Source organism: Punica granatum, chromosome 4 (genome assembly GCF_007655135.1).
Source record: "Punica granatum isolate Tunisia-2019 chromosome 4, ASM765513v2, whole genome shotgun sequence".
NCBI classification, from domain to species: domain Eukaryota; kingdom Viridiplantae; phylum Streptophyta; class Magnoliopsida; order Myrtales; family Lythraceae; genus Punica; species Punica granatum.
Genome location: NC_045130.1, coordinates 27,944,864 through 27,967,874, shown reverse-complemented (window position 1 = coordinate 27,967,874; position 23,011 = coordinate 27,944,864). Strand labels below are relative to the sequence as shown.

Sequence of the window (23,011 nt, the reverse complement as noted above, 5' to 3'; positions counted from 1 at the left end):
TGCATTTTGGACTTCGTGTCCACATTCATTGCGTTCCGGACTTCGTGTCCGAGTCTACTGCATCCCGGACTTCGTGTCCTCATTTACTGCTTTCCAAACTTCGTGCCCGCATTCACAGCATTTTGGGCTTCGCGTCCGCATCAATTGCATTTTGGACTTCGTGTCCACATTCATTGCATTCCGGACTTCGTGTCCGCGTTTACTACTTTTTGGACTTCGTGTCTCACTTAATGTCTCTCAAGTATGCGTCCACAGTTACTAATTTATGGTTTTTACTATTTTTGCAACAGGCCCACATATTAGCGAAAACGAGGAGAATTGCCAAACTGTCGTCAGGACCAAACGAGGTGTTTCTTTTAGTCCTTGGCTGCATCCTCTATCCGAGCATGCAACCAAAGAAGGGCAAGCTGTCAGCACCTAATTGCGGTCCATCGGCTCCGAGGGGGGCAAAATTGTCATTTCCCAATTTATCACCTTTTCTTAAAAAAATTAAAATTATTATTATTATTTTTAATTAAATTAAATATGTTAAAAAAAAAAGAAAAAAAAAGATAAGATAAGAGTCGGGTAGGGCCGGGCAGGCCGGGCAGCGTTGACCGGCTGCCCGTGACCCGCCGGCCCTAATTTTTTTTTAAAAAAAAAAAGATTCGGGCAGGCCGGGCAGGGGCCGGGCAGTGCTCGCCGGTTGCCCGCGATCCCCTGCCAGCCCAGAACCCCAATATCGCGATTTCCGCGATTTTCGGCCAAATCGATCGAAATCTCAACGGAAAGGTGATGGAATTGCAATTAAATGGAACAGAAATGCGATTCGGCAGGGGAGGAACAGGACCCATTGAGAGAAATCGGAAAATTTGCTCCCGTTTTAAGGAATTTGGAGATCGGAGAACTCGGAAAACCCTCGCCGGAAAATCCCAAAATTCTCCCCGATTCCGACTTTTTAAACGCCGGTGAGGCCCCAGCGGTGCCCAGAGCCATCTCCCGCGTCCATTCCGGCCCTTATCGCGACGTCCAGGGGCGAGAACCGCCACCCGCAGCTCCGTGGCCGCCGCTGACCGCCCGATCCCGACTGCCCTTGGCTAACGGGCCTCGGCCCAGTTCGTTCTTTGCAGGCCCAGCCCGGAAACTTGGCCCATACAGGCCCAACGCCCAATCCAGCCCAGCATCTCTTCCGGGCGGGCGCTCCGATCCGATCCGATCCGACCCGATCGTCCGGCGAATTTTTTTTTTTTGCAGAGAAGCCCCTCAACTTTCCGGATTAGGTAAATCCTCGACTTAGTGGCATGATTAGGACTCATTTCCTGAATATTATTGCTTGCTTGATGGATATAATGTGAATTAAGTGTTCTTGGGTCGCGTGGGTGATCGGATTTGTCCCGAACTCGATTTTACGAACTTTCCATTTTGTTACATTTCTGTCCAGAGGACTCATTTTATTTTTTCAGATCTGCCCCGAACCCTAAAATTTATTTTCAACCAAGTCCCGGTCATTTTACTATTTCCCAATCAGTCCTTGGATTTTTCATAATTTCTCAAGCGTCCCAAAGGACTTTCCAGGTTGTTTCAGTTTAGTCCCTGGGCCATTTTTCACCCTTTTTAGGTCTGCCCCGAATTTCAAAATTTCTTTTCAAACAAGTCCCAGTCATTTTACTATTTCCCAATCAGTCCTGGAATTCCCAGAAATTTTCAAGCATCCCAAGAACTTTCCAAGTTGTTTCAGTTTAGTCCTGGGGCCATTTTTTATCTTCAGGTCAGTCCCGATTTTCAAATCCACTTCAAATAAGTCCTAGGACATCTTCAGTAATTTTTTTTTGCACAGTCCTCATTTTTTAGAATTTTCAAATCAGCCCCCAATCTTTTAGAATTTTCAGATCAGTCCCCAATTTTTTTTCATAATTTTCAAATCAGTCCCTGCTCTTTTAATATCGTTCAATTCAGTCCCCTAGACATTTTCTAAAATATCTGACCCTTTCCTACTTGGATCACCCACCGACAATGTATGTGCCCATTTAAATATTTTATTTTTGTAATCATATGTGACCATGTCGGAAATTAGAGTTTATTGGGCGGTCAATTAATGGCTATCTCGACGACTCGAAATCCGTAGACTAAGGCATTCGGTAAATTTCTAATTAACCCAAAAATTCTACATACGGGATAATCGGGACGTTAAATTTGGTTAAATTAAATCACTTGACACTTTTAAATGGATTGCACGAATTGATTAATAATTTGTAATCGCGTCGACAGTTCGAGAACCGTTAGTCATGCCTTTTTTTAAAATTCACAATTTCAAAAGCACCGAGATACGTACAACATAATCTTGATTTTCATGCACACACATATTTACCGATTTAAAGGGCATGATTACCGGTTCTTGTCCTGCCGTAATCCTAGCGTAGGTTTGTGCATAGAATTGGTCAAAACATGGAAAAATGAATTAATCACAAATTCGACTTAAATCAAACATGGGCAATAGTCAAATAGAGGGTTAGGTCTTGGGTTTTTAGGTGAAAATACTTTTAATCTATAAAAGCCATATTGTCACGATACAGAGTAATCTAAAAACAACCCACACATTCGAGATTTGACTATGTACATCACGTCTGTCGGGTCCGTTAAAATAATGTCGGATGCTATATACCCTATCCATCATCCCTTTTGTTTGTTTTAAGGTAGGATTTGTATGCCAATATATCCCGGTTAATAATCAGTTAATTCACGTAAATTCGGCGATAACAAAATCCCATTGATTGTTTAGTTGAGCTTACTTGTTACATTTTTTGCACTTGATTGTTATGCGGATCGAGCCCGATCCTTTAGGACTCGATTCACACTGGGTCCAACGCCCATAACCGTCGATCATGGGGTCCAATACCCCCATACACCGAGTGCGCATTTAATTTAATTTTTGGTCTTTTCCAAACTATACGGTGAGCATGAGTGAAATCATGACCAAATGCGAACCGACCGGGATTTAGTCATTATAACTTGTCTTTATTTATTTGAGAGAACAATGTAAGGTTTTATATTATACATATATTCATGTAAAATCCCGGTCGGGGAGTAGATGGTCAGAGTGTTTCTTCGAATTTACGGTGTCAAAACGCGTAAGATGAGCGAAACTTAATCATGCGGTAAATAAATAAAATGGCAAGCCTAGCAAGTTAGAGTACCGAAAGGGCGTGTGGGATATAGGCCCACACGTAATAGAACCCCCGAATTCGGAATTTCCGGTTCCGTACAGACCATTGCCTTAACATCTTAGGTGTACCCCGTACCCCTAGACCCGGGTAACTTGCCGGCCCTCGACCTTCGGGTCGTAAAATGGCAAGTGGCGACTCATTCTCACGTGCGTCCGTCGTGCGTCCCCGGGAAGGTGGACACTCCCAAGCCGCGTTGCATAGGCGCGCGCATGCGTGCCCTGACGAGACAAAATTCGGGTGCGCACAAGCCTCTCTTCAGATTCAAAGACAAGAGTATCACACATTTAAGAAACTTTTCTTTTCTAACTTGAGACCCCTTAACAATAGTATCTCGCACTTTGTTTATCGAAACATTAATCTCTTTTAGTCCATCTTGGACAATCAAATTAATAATATGGGAGCAACATCATTGATGAGAGAATTCACCTTTGGCTATGTGTGCATCCTTCATATTTAAATGCGATCTTAATAAGCCCACAAAAGTGTCATATGCGGAAGCATTATCAAAAGTAATAGAAAACAACATTCCCTCAATACCCCACTCAGCTAATAAAGAGGTAATCTTGTTACTCAATACTACACCGATATGTGGAGGTGTATCGGGGAGAAATTCAAAATCTTCTTTTGCAAAATCCATTTTTTATCAATAAAATGTGTAGTCAATGAGAGATACCCATCAGTAGCAATCGAGGTCCACAAATCATATGTCAAATAAATCCTACCACTAGCTTCCTTAAGCAAGCACTTAACCTATGACTTTTCTTTTTTTATGAACCTTCAACACATCAACCATTGTAGTGTTTCGAGATATAACAGGCATACACTCACGCAAATATGAGAATGCTGCTCTAATTTTAGCATATTCCACAAAGACGAGAGGCATATCATGCACAATAATGGTAGCAATAAAAAAATCACGAAAGCGTTCAGGATCAAATGTAGAATTTCTCAAAAAAATATCATGGTTCATGAGCAGCTGACCAGCATCCTGTGTATCCTTACTTATGCATCTTTCATTGTATCTTTTCATATTTCTTGTCCCACATTAACTATCACAAACAAAAAGCGAGCCACACTTCTTGCACTTATAACGGGTCTTACCATCAATGGTCTTTTCTGTCAACCTATCATAGAAGCGCCACAGAGGTGAGGTCAACCTTTTCTTTCGCTTGCCTTTCAATGTCCCTGTGTGAGTTCCTATTGTAGTGTCTTTGACCTCGTCTCCATCGAACTTCACAACATCATCATCTTCGTTTACCGTGGCCATGGGTTTTTCATTCCCAAAAGATTCCAACTTTGCCTCCAAATTCTTTTATAAACTCATTATCCCTAAATAGAATAGAGAATGAGAAATATGTATTAGCTACTACTCTTAAAAGTCCTTCAAAAAATCCAAAGAAACATAAATCCAAGAATCTTAGCTATTTAATCGAACTTGAAATAGAGAGGAACTATCAAAGAGAGTGAGAGACGAAGAAGAATAGTCGAAGAGAGAGGTTACCTCAACTTTAAGCACCATCGAGAGAACAAAGAAGGTCAGCGATCGCATGAGGGTTTGAGAGAGGTTTCCTTAACTTTATGAGAGAGTTCCCAAGTATGACAGAGGCGTTGAGAGGAAGGGAGGTGGAAGGAATGAATTTGTGTTGTCATGAAGGTAGAAGCACACGGTGCATCGGTTCTGACTACAACTGTATTAGGGTTAGTAAGGATATTTTTGTAATTTTGGTATATAAATGGATTAATGGGTTACGCGATTATAACAACATGATTAAACACGTCTAAATAAACTGGATTAATTGTGTACCATCAGGTTACATGGGGTAAACCCAGTAAGACACGCTTATTAACCGTGTCTAAACGGATTGGACCCGTTTAGACTGAATATAAAAAATGCTCAACCTAAACTCGTTTAATACCATGTCATATCCATATCATATCAACGGGTCGTGTTAGGAATTGCTAGCCCTAGAAAATCATGAATATAATTTTACCTATTATCAATGATCACAAACCTATATTTTCAATGTCAACATGCCCATCAATTACTCTAGGATACAACCCTATCAAGTCTAACTAAATATAATTTATAATAATTTAATTACATGATACAATTACTGTAAAAAAATCAATTATAGAAAAGTAATACTAAAATAAGAAACTTTGGATCTCATGAATCTAAAATAGTAGATTCTACAACAACTTGAAATTCCAAATTCATTTTACATTTTTAAGGTTTTACGATTTTAGGTTTATGATATTTAGGTTTCTTAGGGTGCGTTTGGTTTTAGAAACATGATTTAACTCTACTAAACTCCAAACTTTTTAAAATTTTAAAATTACCAAAATGTTTTCAAAATTTTCACTTTTGCCCCACCCCTTCTCCCTCCTCTGCGACGTCACTGCTCATCGTCTTCCTCCCCCTTCCACCCCGCCTGTCTTCGAGCCCGCCCTCTCCTCATTCCCTCATTCCCTCATTCCCTCTCCTCATCAAGAATAGCCAAACATTCTGCTGCTTTCCTCACTCCCTAAGTCTGATTGAAGCTCTCGAGCCCGTTCCGAATGAGAATTGGATGTTGCTTCCTATTTTGTTGACATGTTGTCTTTCTAGTAATTGTTCTGAGAATGAAAAGAAGAAATCAATACTGCGAGGCATGGTTTGGTTACCCTACGAGGAAGCCCAACCATGCTTAGGTCGAAACCTAACCTGATGGATAGACAGAAACCTTAATCGAAACTGGATAAGGAGAGAGAAATTAACTACTATGTTCCACCTTAATTCTCTTTCTCTCTCTCTATCTGAGCTTTTCTGCCACTCTCTTGCCAGTTCAGTCCGGTTATCTCGTCCGAGGATCCATGGAGTGAAGCTCCCATTGGAAACGGTGAACTTGGCCTCGATCTTCAAATTGTCAAGTGGAAATCGGAAACCCTAGGACCGATCTTCAGATTATGAAGTGGAAATCGAAAACCCTAGGATCGATTGGTGAGATTTGGGGCTCGGTGATCGGCGTGAAGGAAGAGAGAGAGAGAGAGGATCAGGTGGATGGGGGGAGGAGGATGATGAACAGTGACGTCACAGAGGAGGGAGATGGGGTGGGACAAAAGTGAAAATTTTGAAAACATTTTGGTCATTTTAAAATTTTAAAAAGTTTGGAGTTGAGTAGAGTTAAATCATGTTTCTAAAACCAAACGCACCCTTAGTGTACCTCTTGGTTTTATGTTGCAACATTTTGGGGTTTAGAACTTACTATTTAAATTTTAGGATTTGGGGTTTATAATTTGAGATTTATGAGTTTTAGGGCATGTTTACTTCTAAAGAACTAATTTTCACTTTTCTTCTCCACTTTTTTTTCTTTTTCCTAAATTTATTTCTCCACTGAAAAATATAAAAGTTTGTTTGCTTAAAGTTAGAAAATCGTAGTTCGTAGTAAAAACCAATTACTAAATTAGTACGGGGCTCAATTCTTTTGGAAATAAATTATGATTAATAAATAATAAATGAATGTCATAAATAAAAAATTAGAAAAGGAGAGAATTGGCTAATGGCAAATTAGAGAGCCAAAAAAAAGAACTTCTCAAATCTCCATACAAATTTGAATAGTAAAAAAGAAAATTTCCTTAGAAAAATCATTTCTATTTTAGATAAGTACATAAATTTTATGTAGTTCTTTTTTTAAAAATTTCTTGGAAAATTAAAGAATTTCTTCAAAAGTAAACATGCTATTTAGTGTTTCATAGTTCAAATGTTTAGGTTTCTAATAAGAAAATTTTAAATGATTCTACCTTATAATGATGTGTTGAGGTAGAACCAATAAAATTGCTTTAATTAAGAAAACTTACCACGACTAATCGAGTGTTTAACACTTATTATTTACTTTATTGCAATTTAATTAGTGCTTCATCACGTTACGTGGCGAGATAGGATTACCAAACAATCTCTCATTTCTAAGGCTATATGATTAGGATTGTGGGATTATTTGTTTCCATAATTGAATTTTGATTGTTCGGAACTAATGCTACGAATTACATTGGGTAAGAGAGAGTGGGAATTTCTAAGTATAAAAGAATGGTTATATTTGTCCTTAAAAATATAGTTATTTTATTTTTAATTATAGATTGAATTATATATGGTAATCAATGATTACTTGTCCTCCACCTAAGGGAATAGGTTATACAAACCCCTTCATAAATAGCCAAGAAAACGTGTATCTATAAGTTCTGATTGATGAATTATTAATTATTATTTTTTCCTTTGGCAGGACCCGGTCCAACAATGCCAAGTAAGTATTTCAAGGCTCGGCCCGGCCCATTTTGGCTCGGCTGGCAAGCTGGCTGTCTCCTCGTCCTGTTGTCGTTTCTCTCTCTGGTGGTGGAGCGTCTGTCGCTGCCGCTGTGTTCAAGTTCCCGTAGCCTTCTTTCTGCTACTGAAGTTCAGACGCTCCTCTCCCTCCCGCTCGGCGATCTGTGAACTTCTTCCGCCCCCCTGTACTCCGTCAAAGTGAAAGAGGTGAACCTTCTCTTACTAGGGTCTTGTTAATCTTTTGATTTTTCTGGTCGAGTGGTGAGCGGATTGACCCAACGGCCATCTCCTGATGGTCCAAGCAGGAGGGCAATGGTTGCTGTCAGTTCCAATTTCATGAAAGCAACTCACTTTTAATCTCAGGCCGAGCGTAGAATCGAAGGGAAGGTATAGTTTTGGTGAGTGGGTTGGGGCAGCTATGGACGAAGAGGATATAGAGAAACTGGTGACGACCTACTTGAAGAAGAAGGGCTTCAAGCAAGCGGAGCTCGCGTTCCAGGAAGAGCTGCAGCAGCAGTCCCTGCACGGCAAGCCCAATAGCAGCTCCAACTCCCTCAGCGACCCCGATATCGCCAAGCTTGTCCTCTCCTTCAACGAGTAACTCGCCTTCTCGCTTGATTTTTTTTCAACTTTTTATTGTGCTTGATTGGCTTGGCAAAGAGCATGCTTTTTTTTTCTTTTTTCTTTTTTTCCCCTTAACTGGGTTGATTTCACATTCATGGACGATTGGTTGAGCTCATTCTGCTTCGACCCCTATGATGTTTCCCCTATCGGACTAGGAATCTCCAAAGCATTTCTGTTTTGCAAGGGAATGGTGGTGCAATCTATCATTTTGAGTTATATTATGTTGGGAAATTGCGGAGACTCAGAGAAATCCCTGTTCTTCTGATGAGATTTTGTGTTGTGGTTATAATGATGGGAGTTGCACCGGTGGTTCCGTTGATGAGATGCTTCTGTGTGGAGCTTATGCAAGTGCAAAGTGCAGGCTTTCATGAAATTGGAAATGTTTGGACACAGATAGACTAATATGGATGGAATAGAAGTGGTTTGGAAGCAGATAGGCTCATATGGGTCAATGGGTTCTTTTTTTGAATTGATAGGGCATTGGCTGGTAGGTTCCTTAGACATTGTGCGCGCTTGTGTCATCCCAAAGCTCTTTGCTCTGTAGTAGTGAGCAGTGACAGTGAACCAAGTTAGATTATATACTTTTCATGAAAGACAGCAAAGCAGATTGATGCTATTTTTTTTTCTTGTTAAATTGTTATATATGTTTCCTGTGAAGGAATTAGCGGTGAAGCAAAAAGAAGAAGACTGACACTAGTAATTCTACCTTGTTCACCTGCCGGTTGATTTACTGATAATGAACCTGTCATCAATTTATGATTTGTGCATAAGCTATTCAATTCACTGGTTGAACTGGGAAGAATAGGAGAGGAAATTTAAGCTGATAATTAGTTAATGCTCTTGCTGTCTTTGGATTATGTTTTGAGGTGTGAATGCTAACTGGAACAGAGAATCTAGAATGTTCTTTACCTGAAGAGATACCTAACTAATTTTTCATGCTTACAGATGGTATAATGGAGGAGTTAGGTATAAGTTTCCAAGGTGCACTCTCATGGATTTGAAATGTTTAGTTGCATGTTGCTTAAGCCCATGGATAGGCCATGTTAAGTATAGGAGGTTGTCTTCTAGATTGGTGGATATATGAATATGAGGAAGATGAATATATAGTCATTGACTGCAGGTCTTTCTTCTATAGTTCATTGCCTCATTATTATACAATATGTAATATCACGTTTTAATTTCTTTTCAGATCAGAAAGTGGTCCTCCACGTTACCATGAAGGTTATAGCAAGCTTAGATCATGGGCATATAGTTCCCTTGATTTATACAAGGTTGCAAGACAGACCTTTTCTTTTTGTATGTATGTGTCTTTATTATTCACAAATCATTTGGCTGATGTGCATTATTCTTGAAACATGCAGCATGAGTTGCTTCGAGTTCTTTATCCAGTTTTTATTCATTGTTTCATGGATCTTATTGCACAAGGACAACTCCAAGAAGGTGTGCTCTTCTTTTTGTTTTAATCCAATTTGTTGAAATCAACATGCTTTTCCCTCCTTTGTTTTATAGCCTGTTGTCATTTTTTTTAAATGCCTTTATTGTTGCTATTGTTTTAGCTCGGACCTTCTTTAGTAGCTTTCGCGATGACCACGTGATGATGCATGCTGGAGACCTTATGAAGTTGGAGGGAGTTCTTTCTCCGTCTCATTTGGAGGTCAGTTTTTCTCTGGATGCCATTCATTTTCTGTCCAAATACAATATTTGGTCATATAAAATGTTTTCACAAATGTGCAGGAGATGGAATTTGCTCATTACCTTAGACACACCAAAGCAAATATAAAAATATGTCAGGTAATACTGACTTCAACTCAGGTCCATGCGGTTTTTTCTTTTTTTTTTTTAATAAGTACCAACTTGCTATTGTTAAAATGCAATCGAATCATTTTCTGGATAGCATGCAAGTTTAGTGTGTGTACTGCATAGTATTGTGTGTTCCCTTTTCTTTCCTCCCCACCATTGCAATAATGTGCATAGTTTAGAAGAATTTTATGTTGTTTTCTCAGTATGCGTATGAGCTTCTGCTTCAATATCTACACAAGACCCAATCAATCACAATGCTTGGGATCATCAATGAGCATATAAACTTCCAAGGTATATAACTTCTTTTTCCTCTCATATGATGCATATACATGCATGTTATTAGTGGGTGCGTCAAGGTTTTATTAAATCTTCTCCATTTCACTGTCTGCTTGAAAACAGTTGCCCCTGGGCAGCCCATGTCAATTTCAGATGATGTTGGGGTTGAAACACTATTTACAGCTGAGGATGCTGCTAGTCAAGTTAGTGCTAAGGAGATACAATGGGGGGTAAGTGAACAAGCACTGCAGAGAAAACAGCTGTCCTATTACCTTTCTCGACGTTTAGACTCTGTGGTTCTATTTGTTTCATGTCCTGTCAATGCATGCAGTTGCTTGAAGATTCCCTAGAAGATCGATTGGAGAAAGCAGGGAATTCCCTATTAGAACCTGAGAAAGCAGATGGAGAAACCAAAGAGGCTGATATGGATGACAGTAAGGTGAGAGTTTTCTGTCGGCCTATTCATGTGTATTTTCATGTTCTACATATGTGCGTGAGTATTTCGTGTAGTTTTGAGCTTTATGGCAAATTATCAAATTGCTTGCAAGTTTTTCATTCGGTAATTGATTTCATATCTATCTTCTTGACATCAGAAGAAGTCAATGGAAGGAAGCAAGCAAAGTGCTTCAGTCAAAAAGTCAAAGAAGGACAAGGCTGCAGGCTCAGCAGGGAAGACTGTGCGTCCTGAGGCTAATGCTGTTTCTATGGCCCCTCGAGTCAAACCTGAGCTTACTTTGCCCGTAATGTATTGTTCTGTGCCCTTTATTTCATCTCTTCTTTTCTTAAATATATATAAATGGAAATGCACTTTTATTTTTGAACACGTGGTGTCAAGTGACAAGCATACCCTGCACGGAATTAGCTTGTTTAATTTATCATAGGCAGCATACTATGATCCATGGACAGTGCAAGCTTGCAGATGATAATTAGGGTTAGGAGCTGAGGCAGCATACTATGATCCTGCTGATGGAAAAGTTTGAATACAGACTGGGTCTGGCAGAGTGATCTTTCTAAGACCAATACAAAACCAATTAATCGTAATGTGCTCCATTTTGATCACTTCGGGTTCTGACAAATAATGGATGTGATTGACAAGCTTTGGAATCTTCATAATTGTGATATATGCTTCTCCTGTCATGTCAGTGTCGCCTAATAATCTGGTTTATGCTTCAGATCAACAGAAGTTGAACAGTCTATCCTCGAAGACCTGAGAAACCGTGTGCAGCTTAGTAGTACTGCACTGCCATCTGTCAGTTTCTATACATTCATCAATACACATAACGGGTATTCCTTTTATAGCTCCATTGTTCCCATCTCAAATATTGAATTTCATTTTATTAACTTGTATACTTTGGCTTAATTTTTCCCCAGTTTAAATTGTTCATCGATATCCCAAGACGGTTCTTTGGTCGCTGGTGGATTTTCGGATTCATCAGTAAAGGTTGGTCCTTGTCTTAATTAGTCAAATAAATCTTCCACGTCCTACTTTTATTTATTAGGAACATTTTTGGTTTGATAGGTTTGGGACATGGCAAAAGTGGGACAGCAGGCTAGTGCTTGTAAGTTAATGACTTTTAGTTCTGTTCATTTTTCTTAATAGTAAATGAAATATGTTAATTTAACTGCTAAATACCCCTTGATCTTGTAGTTGTAAATGATTCTGATTATTGTTAAGGACTGTTGGCAAATGATGAAAACCACATAAATCTATGAAGTAGATTTTCTGAAAGAATTCCTTGTCTTAGCTGGCTTGCAGGGCGAGAATGATACCTCCAACAGTGAGCATGTCCTGGGAAAAAGATCTTACACTTTATTCCAAGGTCACTCGGGCCCCGTTCATTCAACCACTTTTAGTCCTCAGGCAGATTATATTCTTTCTTCTTCAGCTGACTCAACGAGTACGTTCTGTCTTTGTACAATCAATAAACTTTTGTCATCTTGTTTGGTTACTATAATGTTTTATTTGCTTCCCAATTATGGCAGTTCGTTTATGGAGCACCAAACTGAATGCTAATCTTGTGTGCTACAAGGGTCACAACTACCCAGTGTGGGATGTGAAGGTAAACTCATTTAGGAATCTTCTCGCTACTTAATACCTCAACTCAGATCAACTATAGATGCCATGTACATGGAGAGAAAAACATTCTCATTTGAATTTAATCTCCAGTTTCTTATTGCAGTTTAGTCCGGTGGGCCACTATTTTGCTACCTCTTCACATGACAGAACAGCGAGAGTATGGTCTATGGACAAAAGTCACCCTTTGAGAATAATGGCGGGGCACTTATCTGATGTTGATGTGAGTACTTTGTATGCTTGGCCAAAGTAAAGCACTTTGTATGCATAGTAATTGCAAATGAACCGGCTATTAAAGTGACAGTGGCATGGTTTCACGTAGTTATGGACCCGACAAAGATATAATGGGTCTGAATGCACAATTACCATGGTAGAAAAGAAAAGACCACTAAATAAAACAATGAAAAGTATAACATTTTTCAGTTTGTTCAGCTCCAGTCAGCAAGGAGCTGAGAATGATCAGGTTCATTCCGCTTCCTTCCTAGTGGTTTTCGTGCACATGGGTCTAAAATGTAAGATTGGGTGAGATGCATGATTTGCTGCTGATTGAACTGGACATTCTGGTGTGGTTGTTATCATAATTTTTTAACTTTTGTAAAATATATGACTTCAGAAAGGATTTTCTTTTCAGTGTGTGCAATGGCATCCAAACTGCAATTACATTGCAACGGGATCATCAGATAAGACAGTCCGTTTGTGGGACGTATCAAGTGGAGAGTGTGTTCGGATTTTTATTGGTCACAGGAGTATGATCTTGTCTCTTGCAATGTCACCAGAAGGCCGGTACATGGCTTCAGGCGATGAGGATGGCACAATCATGATGTGGGACCTTGCTACTGGCCGATGCATCACGCCTTTGATGGGGCACACCTCATGCGTCTGGACTCTCGCATTTAGGTACTCCAAATTTTACCTGAATTTCTTTCTCATTTTGAACCACTTGTAGAAGGTCTTCACTTTTCCCGCATTTCCGTGAGGAGAATGATAGGAAACACTTCTTGTTTGCCACTTTATATCTTGTGCTGTGCAATGTGATGTTTCCTTCTCTCCATTGCTTTTGTTTTCTAAAAGATGACAAAAGCAGAAAACTGGAGATCTAGAACGGTTTGCAGAATGTGAACCCCTCCTTACCCTATTGTTTGTTCTTTGTCTTTTCTTTCCTGGGATAATGTATGACTTAAATATTTGGCTCTTTAAACGTGTCAGCTGTGAGGGCTCGCTTCTTGCATCTGGTTCCGCTGATTGCAGTGTCAAACTATGGGATGTTACTACAAGCACCAAACTACCCCGGGCCGAAGAGAAGTAAGTTATTGTTCTGTTTATATTGTGGTTGACATAATATTCTAGCCTCTCATGGGGATAAAGATCAGTAGGGCAAATGAAATGTGTTTTATGTGCACGCTTTTCTTCAATATAGACAAAGTTCCTGCTTCCCCATGAAGAAACATCTCTCACAATCATATTCTTGTTTTACATAAAACTGATTCAGAAATTTGTTTTTGTACTCAAATCGGCAGAAATGGGAGTACGAGCAGACTGAGATCACTTAAAACTCTTCCAACGAAGGCCACCCCTGTGTACACATTACAGTTTTCTCGTAGAAATCTACTGTTTGCAGCTGGGGCTCTCTCGAAAACAGCTTAAGCCACTCGATGGATATTGTATGGATAATACATGAATATGTCAGTTCGAGAGCTCAGTTTTACGTTTTGAAAGTAGATGATGTACGGAACCCTGTCTCTTTCACAGTACAACGCATGTGAAGATGCTTTGCGCTTTTCCATTAAGTGTTCAAAGAAATATTATATGTATCCTCGTCAATTGAATTTCCTTTAAGTTGGATTGCAAGACGCAGATGAAATCGGGAATCAGAGCTATTCAGTATTCAGGGCTTGTAATTGAACGCAAGTTCAAACTTTCGTTTTGAATATAATTAGTATCTTTTAAATCGAGTTACCATGAAATTGATGTAGGCAATAAAACATGGAAACTCAAGAAAATAAGCTGTACCTTTAGATTTTCAGATGTTGCGCAGGCCGGTCAGGAGAAAAAGAATTTTTTTTTTTAGTGTAGAAAAATAAAATAAAATTCATAATGGATAATGAAGCAATATGAGTTGTCTCATCATGAATATTAAGTTACGTCATCTTGTTATATATATTTTTAACTATAAGAGGTATATAATCTAGTAGGGGTGATCGGTTCCGAATATCCTGTATATTTCACGATATCCAGACCTTATTTTGTAAGGGACATGTTCCAAAATTTTAAAATCGGACCCTACCCTGTTGAATCTTGAAATCAAAACCTACTCGGAACTTGTACTATATCACAGGTTCCGGGTACCATGTTGGAGCCTGTAAATTTTTTTATTTCACTAAATAAAACCAAAAATGTCACATATATAATCAATAATCACGCCAAATAGAATATCAACATAGATTTAGATTAATCCACAAAATATATATATATATATGTCTCATCAATTCATTAATAAAATTAAACATCCATAATACGATCTCACACAACAAAGTGCTTTTGTGCTGATTTATTAGAGGAGACAGTAAATTTACTCTTTCATCTTTTTTATTTTAATAAATAACCGGTTCCGGGTACCTTGTAGGCAGAAACCGGAACTGATTTTCACTAGTTCATAATTTTAATACCCGGAACCTACCCTATTTTCAATAAGAGCTACCCAGACCCTACCCTAACGGGTAGGTTTCGACCGATTCCAGGTATATTCGGTACCCATGCACACTCTAGTACAATAATAATGTCGTTACATAAAGGGATACAAAAGTGTCATTAACTAAGATCGAATTTAGGATCTCATGATTTTAGTCCTGGATCACTGCATAAACTCAGTCATTAAATCGAAAAAAACTCACTTTTGGTTAATATTTCTTAGCTGTTTCCTTTTCTTCTAAAAGTGATGGCTCTTCTTAATTGTTTTCATTAGATACCATTTTTTCTTTAACTTTGTTCTCAACTTTACACGGGTTTTCAATCTTTCCCATTCATAGCTTGTCCATTGAGAAAAAAAAAATAATGTGGCATTTTTAATTGAATAAAAAATTCTTTTTGGAAAGAGAAAGAAATTAAAGAATAATATTAACAGTGGGAAAGTTGATGATCAAGAGTTGTATTTTCTCCGTTTTGAAGGAGGATATAAATTAACTTTTATTCTGGAGATTGTAAGCTAATTGTGCCAAGATATCAGTTGAGATCTACGACGTGTTTTAGGAGGGAAATGATAGAAAGGGGGGGGGGGGGGGGAAATCGTATGGTCATTAAATATATTTTCATACGAAATTCCCTTCCCTTTCCTTTTCCTTCGAATTTTTTAATCGAAGCGGAGGGTCAGCCAAAGTAGAGAGCGTCGTATCTTATCAAATTTATCAGACTCGAACACATTTCTTTGCAAATTACACGCAATAGATACAATTTGGCAACTTACAAAATTTACTATTTTGAATATTCTAGGTTTTTTTTTGTTCCAAGACCTACAAAATAAGTTGCACCTAGTAAGTATTTAACATTTGATTTTTTTTTCAAAAGTTAAATTAAATAAAATAGTCGATTATTAAGTTTGATCATGAAAAATGCAAGATTTACTTGAAAATACCTTTGTTGTCGTCTTGATTTCCTGAAACCCAAAATCCAGCAAATAGTTTTCGTTTCTGGAGAGCCAATGTATACTTGGATGAATTCAGAACGACCCACTAACATCAGTCGAGCATTTAATTGTTTTTCGGTTACAATAGAAGGCTCATAGCCTAGTACAAGGAAATGAAAATGAAAAATAGCCCATTTGTTTTTAGGATTAAAATCATAAAAATTTTAACTTTAACTTTAATTCAACCCACTATACAACAAAAATACATATTTTCCAAGTCAAAATTTTTAACTTTAACTTTAACTCAACACACTACACAACATTTTGTCATTTTCCACAATCAAAATCAAAGTTACTTTAACTCTGAAACCAAACGCACCGTTACAATAAAGGGTCACATGTAGTCCCACTAATGAAAATCGAACCTGGAACCTCTGGTAACTAGGTGAGAGTGTTAGCTATTGCACTACACCCACTTTCTCAGTCGAGCATTTAATTGTTACCATAAGAAAAAGAGCGATTCCTTTGTATTAGAGAGAAATGAAAATCTTTGAAAACCAAAAAATTTTAAATGAGCATATATCTCATATTGAAATAGCGAGAAAGAATAAATAAGAATTCCTTAATGAAAAATGATTATGATAATTATTTGAGTGTTTAGCATCAATTCTCCTATGTTAATAAGTGCTTCCTTACGTCACTTGGCGAGATAGGATCACTAAAAAATTTCTCGAAAGAAACTGATAGGCCTTGCTTGATATGATTCCGTGGCGCATTTCATCATTTTGGGAAGTTATAAGGTATTTTTAATATTTGCGAGAGTTTATATATGACGTGGGATAATATGTATTCTTGCTCTGTAAACTCGAACGGTTTCATATCCGCTTCAATCGCTTTTAGAAGACCTTCAACACTCTTTTCCGTCCGTACATCCTGACTGGAAGTTCCTGTAGCCCTCAACGACACCGCGGATCTTATTTGCAGGCAAATCGAAGATGGACGAGCACTGTCCCTAGTTAGCTAGATATCCTATTAGTTTCATCTCTTTAAAGCCGATGACGGACTGGACCCCTGAACCAGTTTGTTTGATTTGCACTTTGGAATAAACGAGGAATGACATTGAGCCAAATCTTAAAAGGCCAAAATACCACTGATTTAAACACACAGTAAGAAAATAATATATGGTATTAAATATTCTTTTTTGATGAATTGATATTAAAAAATATTTTGAAAAGTACAAGGTAAAATAATAATAAGAATCCGACACCCAGAGCCACGCCGGTTTAGTTAAATGAAATAATTTACTTGAAGGTAGGATTGTTCAAAAAAATCCCGAAAATCGAACCATCCCGAGAAACCATTAACCAAATCCAAAAAACCGAATTAATCGGTTACAATAATAATTTGGTTCGGGAATTTGAAGGAAAACCTGGTTATGGAACAGTTACAATTTCCAAAGTTAAAATCCGCGGTTAACCATTCCGTCTCCAATATATACATATTTCAATTTATATTATTATTAATAACTACTATTAATGTAAATTTAATATAAAAGTCAGTAGAATCTTTGAGTCTCTAATCCAGTTCCGCGATTCTCATTTCACTTTTACGTACTAGTCTTTATATTTACATAAAAAAATATTAGTATATTATAATTAATTAAATAAATGTCAAACAATACAATCTAAATCTCTAATCGGCTAATTCCCATTTTTGTCTTGCGGAGCTGAATCATTGCTAAGTTCTTGATTTCACCCCCTTTTTTTTTAGTTCTCTCAATATCAATCCAGTCCGGTTAATCGAATTGGAAAACTGATTTTTGCAAGACGATTTTTTCATTCTAGTACGGTTTTTGTTATGGTTACGGTTACTAGAATTCCTGAAACAAAAATTCGAGATGGTTACGATTTATGCTAAAAACCATACCGGATTGTCCTGTGCCACTCTTACTTGAAAGATACCATACGTTCATTTCTCAAGATTGTTGTGCCCACCCTTACTTGAAGGTACCATACGTTCATTTCTCAAGATTGTGTATCATAGGCTAACCCGCCATTCTTCTTCTTCTTCTCCTTCTCCTCCTCCTTCTCCCTCTTCTTCCTCTTCCTCTTCCTCTTCCTCTTCCTCTTCTTCTTCTCAAGATTGTTGTGCCCACCCTTACTTGAAGGTACCATACGTTCATTTCTCTTCTTCCTCTTCTTCCTATTCCTCTTCTTCCTCTTCTTTCTATTCCCCTTCCTCTTCTTCTCCTTCTTCTCCTTCTTCTTCTTCCTCTTCTTCCTCTTCAACCCGTCCCACTCGTGTAAAACCAATTTCTCCAACACTGGAGCATCCGAAAGCAAAGTGTGCAGCGCCATGAGTTCATCGCTCCTCCCATTAAAACAACGTACGGTAAATCTTCTCGAGGTTCAGTAGGAAGATGGGGTTAGTTATATGCCCAAGAGCTAATATACGTGCTTTAAATAATTCCTAAGTATGGCAATTATTATTCTATTATTCATAATATGATTATGTTTATTACAATAAGTCCAGAAACTTCTTGTCAAATGCTTCATTCTTAATAAGTTGAGAATATGAGTGACGAACTAATATGGTACAAGTTTCTTAAAACAATGCACGATCATAGGACTCTTGATTGGGCAATATCACTCCGAAAGATTGCAATCTCTGTCTATATCCACGATTAATATAAGATTCTAATGATTATGAAATAGCGAGTTTCATGCTATACGATATTAGATGTCAAGAAAAACATGTGGACACTTATGTGATAAGTAGGTCGAACATGACACATAGATAATATTCACTTGGTACTTTACAATTGTCACTGAATATTATCTAGACTATATTAATGCATTAGGCTTGAGATGGCACTGTTAGCTTGAGCTTAAGTAGCTAAAGTTTGCTACTGTTTATATACTTATGCCTAGCACGTTATCCGATGGTATGTGGCTTTAGTTAATCATGGAGGTAGGTGATCAATCAAGACGGGATTCATTAATCCGAGTAAACGGGGAAAAATCCTATGGATATGAGGTTGATTATTGATCAAGAAATCTTTGGCCAAGGTAGCTGGACTTAAATAGAAAGAAGTTTCTATTTTAGTCATGTTGATCTAAGAATGTAAATTCAGAGACTACATAAGGTCAACTCTAAGGTTCGACATTAACCACGACCCTAATTTGATCGGGATCTTATAATGAAGGGATTTGCATGGGTCATTGGTTCATTAGAATGTCTTAATAGCACATTTGTCATTACTTGGGTGGTCATGGCATGTTGTGCTAGGCGTTACCCATATGAGAACTAAGGGCATTTTGGAAATTTGTCTTATGGTGCAGAAAAGTTGTTTCCGGTAATGTCAAAGAAGTTGACATTATAATTTAATTGCCAATTAATGATAAACTTAGTTAGTCACACACAATAGAACATGTTTAAGTCAAGACTGAATTGATTTAACTAAGACAGCTAATTAGGAATCAATTATCGAATTAGAATTGCAATTAAGATGCAGGGTTGCTAGCACATCCCAAAGTTAAATCCAATTAGGAGGTGGATCCTCAAAAGGAATTATTATATGAGATATAATAATTTTCTTATTTAAAAAGTTACCATATAAATAGAAAGTCCATTTATGGAAACTTATCTCAAGTGCATTTGGGCTTTTCTCTTTGGAGCTAAGTGAGTTATTAGGTAACTCATGGTTGGTTTTGGAACCTCTTTAGTTCATTGAGACTTGTTTGCAAGTTATAATTAATTATGAATTAATAGTAATTGCTGAATGATCCCAAGCTTCTAATCAATATATATGTATACATTGAATTTAGCATCAATTGTTGTCCGCCCAATAATTAGAGTGGCTCTTAGCCACGAAAGAGAAAAGGAGGGAAGAGCCTAAAATAGCTCACTGCAAAATGGAGCAACACACAGTAGCTCACTGTGGTGCTACTGCCGCTGCCTTCTTGCTGGAAATCGGAGGCCATGTCAACTCTGTTTTTCGGTTTTTCGAAAAGCCCGAGACCACTCCAATGACCCGTCTTCCATTCGAGAGCTTCTTCCCATTGTGTGGGCCACCCATAGGGATGAGTTCGGACCGAAGATGGAACACCGCTTGGCAAAGATCGAGTTGTTGTGGACGAGCTAGAGGACGGATGCCTGGACGGCTCCTGCACTAACATCTACGGGACTATTGCTTGAAGAGGAAATCCTAAATCGTAGATGTTAGTTTCACATTATCTAAGTCAATGGAGGGTGTTCCCCAGCCCGGGATGGGATTCCAGGTTCGACCCTTGAATGTTTTATCGGTTATCATCGTTTCTGCTCGCTCAATCCGTCAGAAGGCAATGGATATTGATATCTCCAGAGGGCGTATTATAATAAAAGTTGCATCCCTGAAATCAATATTTGTGGATGGAATCCGTAAAAGTTTTATTAAAAGAAACATATTTATAGCAGAAAAAAGGCAAAGCACATGAGAAATTCCTTAGAAAAGTTTACCGTATAAAATTCAAGCGTTTTGAGGGAAGGACATCTTCTGAGTAACGACGAGAATCACTTCCAGTCCAAGTGGTTGCAGACTCGGACAATCTTCAGGTTTGCCAGATTAGGGAATAACAGAATCTTGTCAAACGGATCTTCCTGGTCCAGGACTTCGAGATCCTTGAAGACAAAGTATATTAAACTGTATACCAAAACTGCCGCATTATTTATGTATAGGACAACACTTTTCACGCGTACGAAACAGATAAGTGAATTTATGTACCTTGAGCAAATCAACAGATAAAGTTAAATTCTTCACGCCGGAAATGTCGTGCAGGAGCTCATACAAAAGTTTGGACCTGGGTAGCCCCTTGAACGAAGAAAATTTGGTTCTGCAAAGCTCAGCCTTGGTAACAAAGGGTGAGCTTGGTATAACAAATTTGCTCCTGGGGACTTCACCTTTATAACAGAAGTGCTTCAGACTGGGGGGCATAGATCACTACTTCGGAGCCCGTGTCTGTGCCCAAGAACAATCATCCCGATAGACCACTTACTGAAAAAGTTTGCAGCCCCGGGGCAGAGACAGTGATGGCCTTCAGAGTTTTCCAGTTGCACTTAACGATATATAATCTCTCGAGGTACGAAGAAGAACGCTGCTTCTGGGTTGTTTCTTCATCTGTTAACATGACTCTTACCAGAGTTAGGTCTTTGAGACTTGGAAGATGAAGTTGACATGGAATGTTGAGAATACAATTGTTGACACGATATTTCATATTTTCTGAAATTAAGGCCCAATTGATGAGATTAAGTTAGATGACCCATCACAATTTCAAACCGAATAAGTTTTCGGCCATTTTCGCATTTAAATTGAAGCCCAACTCCATCCCATGGAATTGTAGAAGCCTAATGATTTTTAGGGCCCAACCCAATTCTGTCAAGAATCAGAGGATAAGAAGAAGGTGTCAGTTTTATCTTTGTAATACCGTCAGAAATGGGAAATAATCTTAAAGCAGTTGGTGGAGTGAGCAGTCACGCACATTCAGTGAGAGAGTAGAACTAGCACATTCATCAAGATGTGGTAACTGACAAGACATAATCACTTGGAGAATTTGACAAAAGATGTGAAGAGAAGAACGTAGCACTACACGTTTACCTACTTCGGAGGATCAAAGCATTAAAGTTGCATGTTCTCCAACTTTTCCACGTTCTGCAACATCAGTGTAAAATCAAAAAATTATATATACTTGATCAAAACCGATAATACAGATCAATTGGCGACGTCGCTAGCGACCCCTAAGGACTCTAGCGACGTCGGTTGAGACGGTGGTGGCCAGTGCTTGAAAGAGAGTAGAGAGAGCATGAACTTACCAAATATATGATGAGTGAAACTATATATAATCCCAGAAAATATACATGATGGTATCTGAGCTGTCATCTCAACTATTAGACTTGAAGCTCCATGAGTCGAGTGGGGCCTACGCTTGTCTAACTTGCCGGGGTTTACGCTTGTCTAACTTGGTGGAGCAACCTACTAAGTTTGGGGCTTGACAATTCCTTTTCCAAGAAGAGCTCGTTGAGTCTTTTCCCGAGAGCGGCTCATCGAGCCCTTTCAAGGGGAAGGGCTTGTGAAGCCCTTTTTTGGGGGAAGGTTTATCGAGCCTTTTTAGGGAGGGGCTCGTTTAGCCCTTTTCATGGAAAGGGCTCGTCGAGCCTCTTTGAGGGAGGTGGCTCATCAAGCCCCTCGACCTAGGGGGAGGCTCGTCAAAGCCCTTTCGAGGGGAACGGCTCATTGAGGCCCTTCAGGGGAAAGGGCTCGTCGAGCCCCTCTGAGAGGGAGAGGGAAAAGGGCTCATCAAGCTCCTTTAAGAGGAAAAGTGTTCATCAAATCCTTTCAAGGAGGGGCTCGTCGAGTCCTTTCCTGAGAAGGGCTCGTCGAGCCTTTTGCTTGTGAGGTAGGCGTCCTTCCCTATGCGCGTCCGCAACTCCTCTGCGCCTACACGCGTTCGCGCCTATGCTCCGTTCTTGGGAGGGCTCGACGAGCCCTCCATTGTGGGGAGGCTTGTTCAGTCTTCCTCATGAGGCAGGCTCGTCGAGCCCCCGTGGAAAAGGAGTGGGGGAGATCAGCGAGTCGTTCCCTTTCGTGTGGCAAGCAGATGTCACGCCAAGTCCTCATAAGGTTGGAGCGTACGAGGTCTTCGTTAGGGTCGTTCAAATAGGTGCGGAGTCATGGTCCTTGTCGAGTGCTTCGGGTTCGGATCGATGAGACTTGATCCGAGCCGACAATGCTATACCCTATCAATAACGAACATGGTATATTTTATATCAATTATACTAAAGAACGAGCAATGTTAATTTCCACTGCTATTATTCCTCCCATCAGAATAATATTCGCTTATTACATAAAGGCCAAGCTTCATTAATTTGTCAAGCGTGGATCCCTGATTATAGTTTCCTCCCATTTCAATTCACTTCTTATATTCAAAGTTTCCTTCAAAGCTCAAATCTGTCTTCAGCCCATTAATGATACAGTTTACGCAGCATTAATTTTATCCATTCTTTGTATGCTCAACTCGCTTCTTGGATTATATTAGCGGCCTCGCTTGCTAAGCGTCTTGGCATCAGTTGTTGCTGCTGTTCAA

General features: G+C 38.9%; 1 protein-coding gene across 1 annotated transcript; it reads left to right on the top strand.

Annotated features, from left to right (window-relative positions):
- The first annotated feature begins 7,544 nt into the window (after positions 1–7,544).
- LOC116205517 (transcription initiation factor TFIID subunit 5) lies at positions 7,545–14,085 on the top strand. The gene is made up of 19 exons (XM_031538145.1): positions 7,545–7,707; positions 7,864–8,097; positions 9,314–9,395; positions 9,486–9,564; positions 9,681–9,778; positions 9,859–9,915; positions 10,128–10,215; positions 10,324–10,430; positions 10,532–10,639; positions 10,794–10,945; positions 11,374–11,484; positions 11,572–11,641; positions 11,720–11,759; positions 11,946–12,098; positions 12,184–12,260; positions 12,381–12,497; positions 12,906–13,171; positions 13,481–13,576; positions 13,792–14,085. Exons 2-19 carry the CDS (start codon positions 7,919–7,921, stop codon positions 13,916–13,918), a joined length of 2,007 nt encoding a protein of 668 aa, XP_031394005.1. The 5' UTR covers positions 7,545–7,707; positions 7,864–7,918; the 3' UTR covers positions 13,919–14,085.
- The last annotated feature ends 8,926 nt before the right edge of the window (positions 14,086–23,011 follow it).

What these genes read in the sequence shown, in the direction of transcription:
- LOC116205517 (XM_031538145.1), top strand. Translation starts at nt 7,919, where the DNA reads ATGGACGAAGAGGATATAGAGAAACTGGTGACGACCTACTTGAAGAAG. An exon ending in ACAAGGACAACTCCAAGAAG is followed by an intron (nt 9,565 to 9,680) that starts GTGTGCTCTTCT and finishes CTATTGTTTTAG; the next exon opens with CTCGGACCTTCTTTAGTAGC. An exon ending in CTGATATGGATGACAGTAAG is followed by an intron (nt 10,640 to 10,793) that starts GTGAGAGTTTTC and finishes TCTTGACATCAG; the next exon opens with AAGAAGTCAATGGAAGGAAG.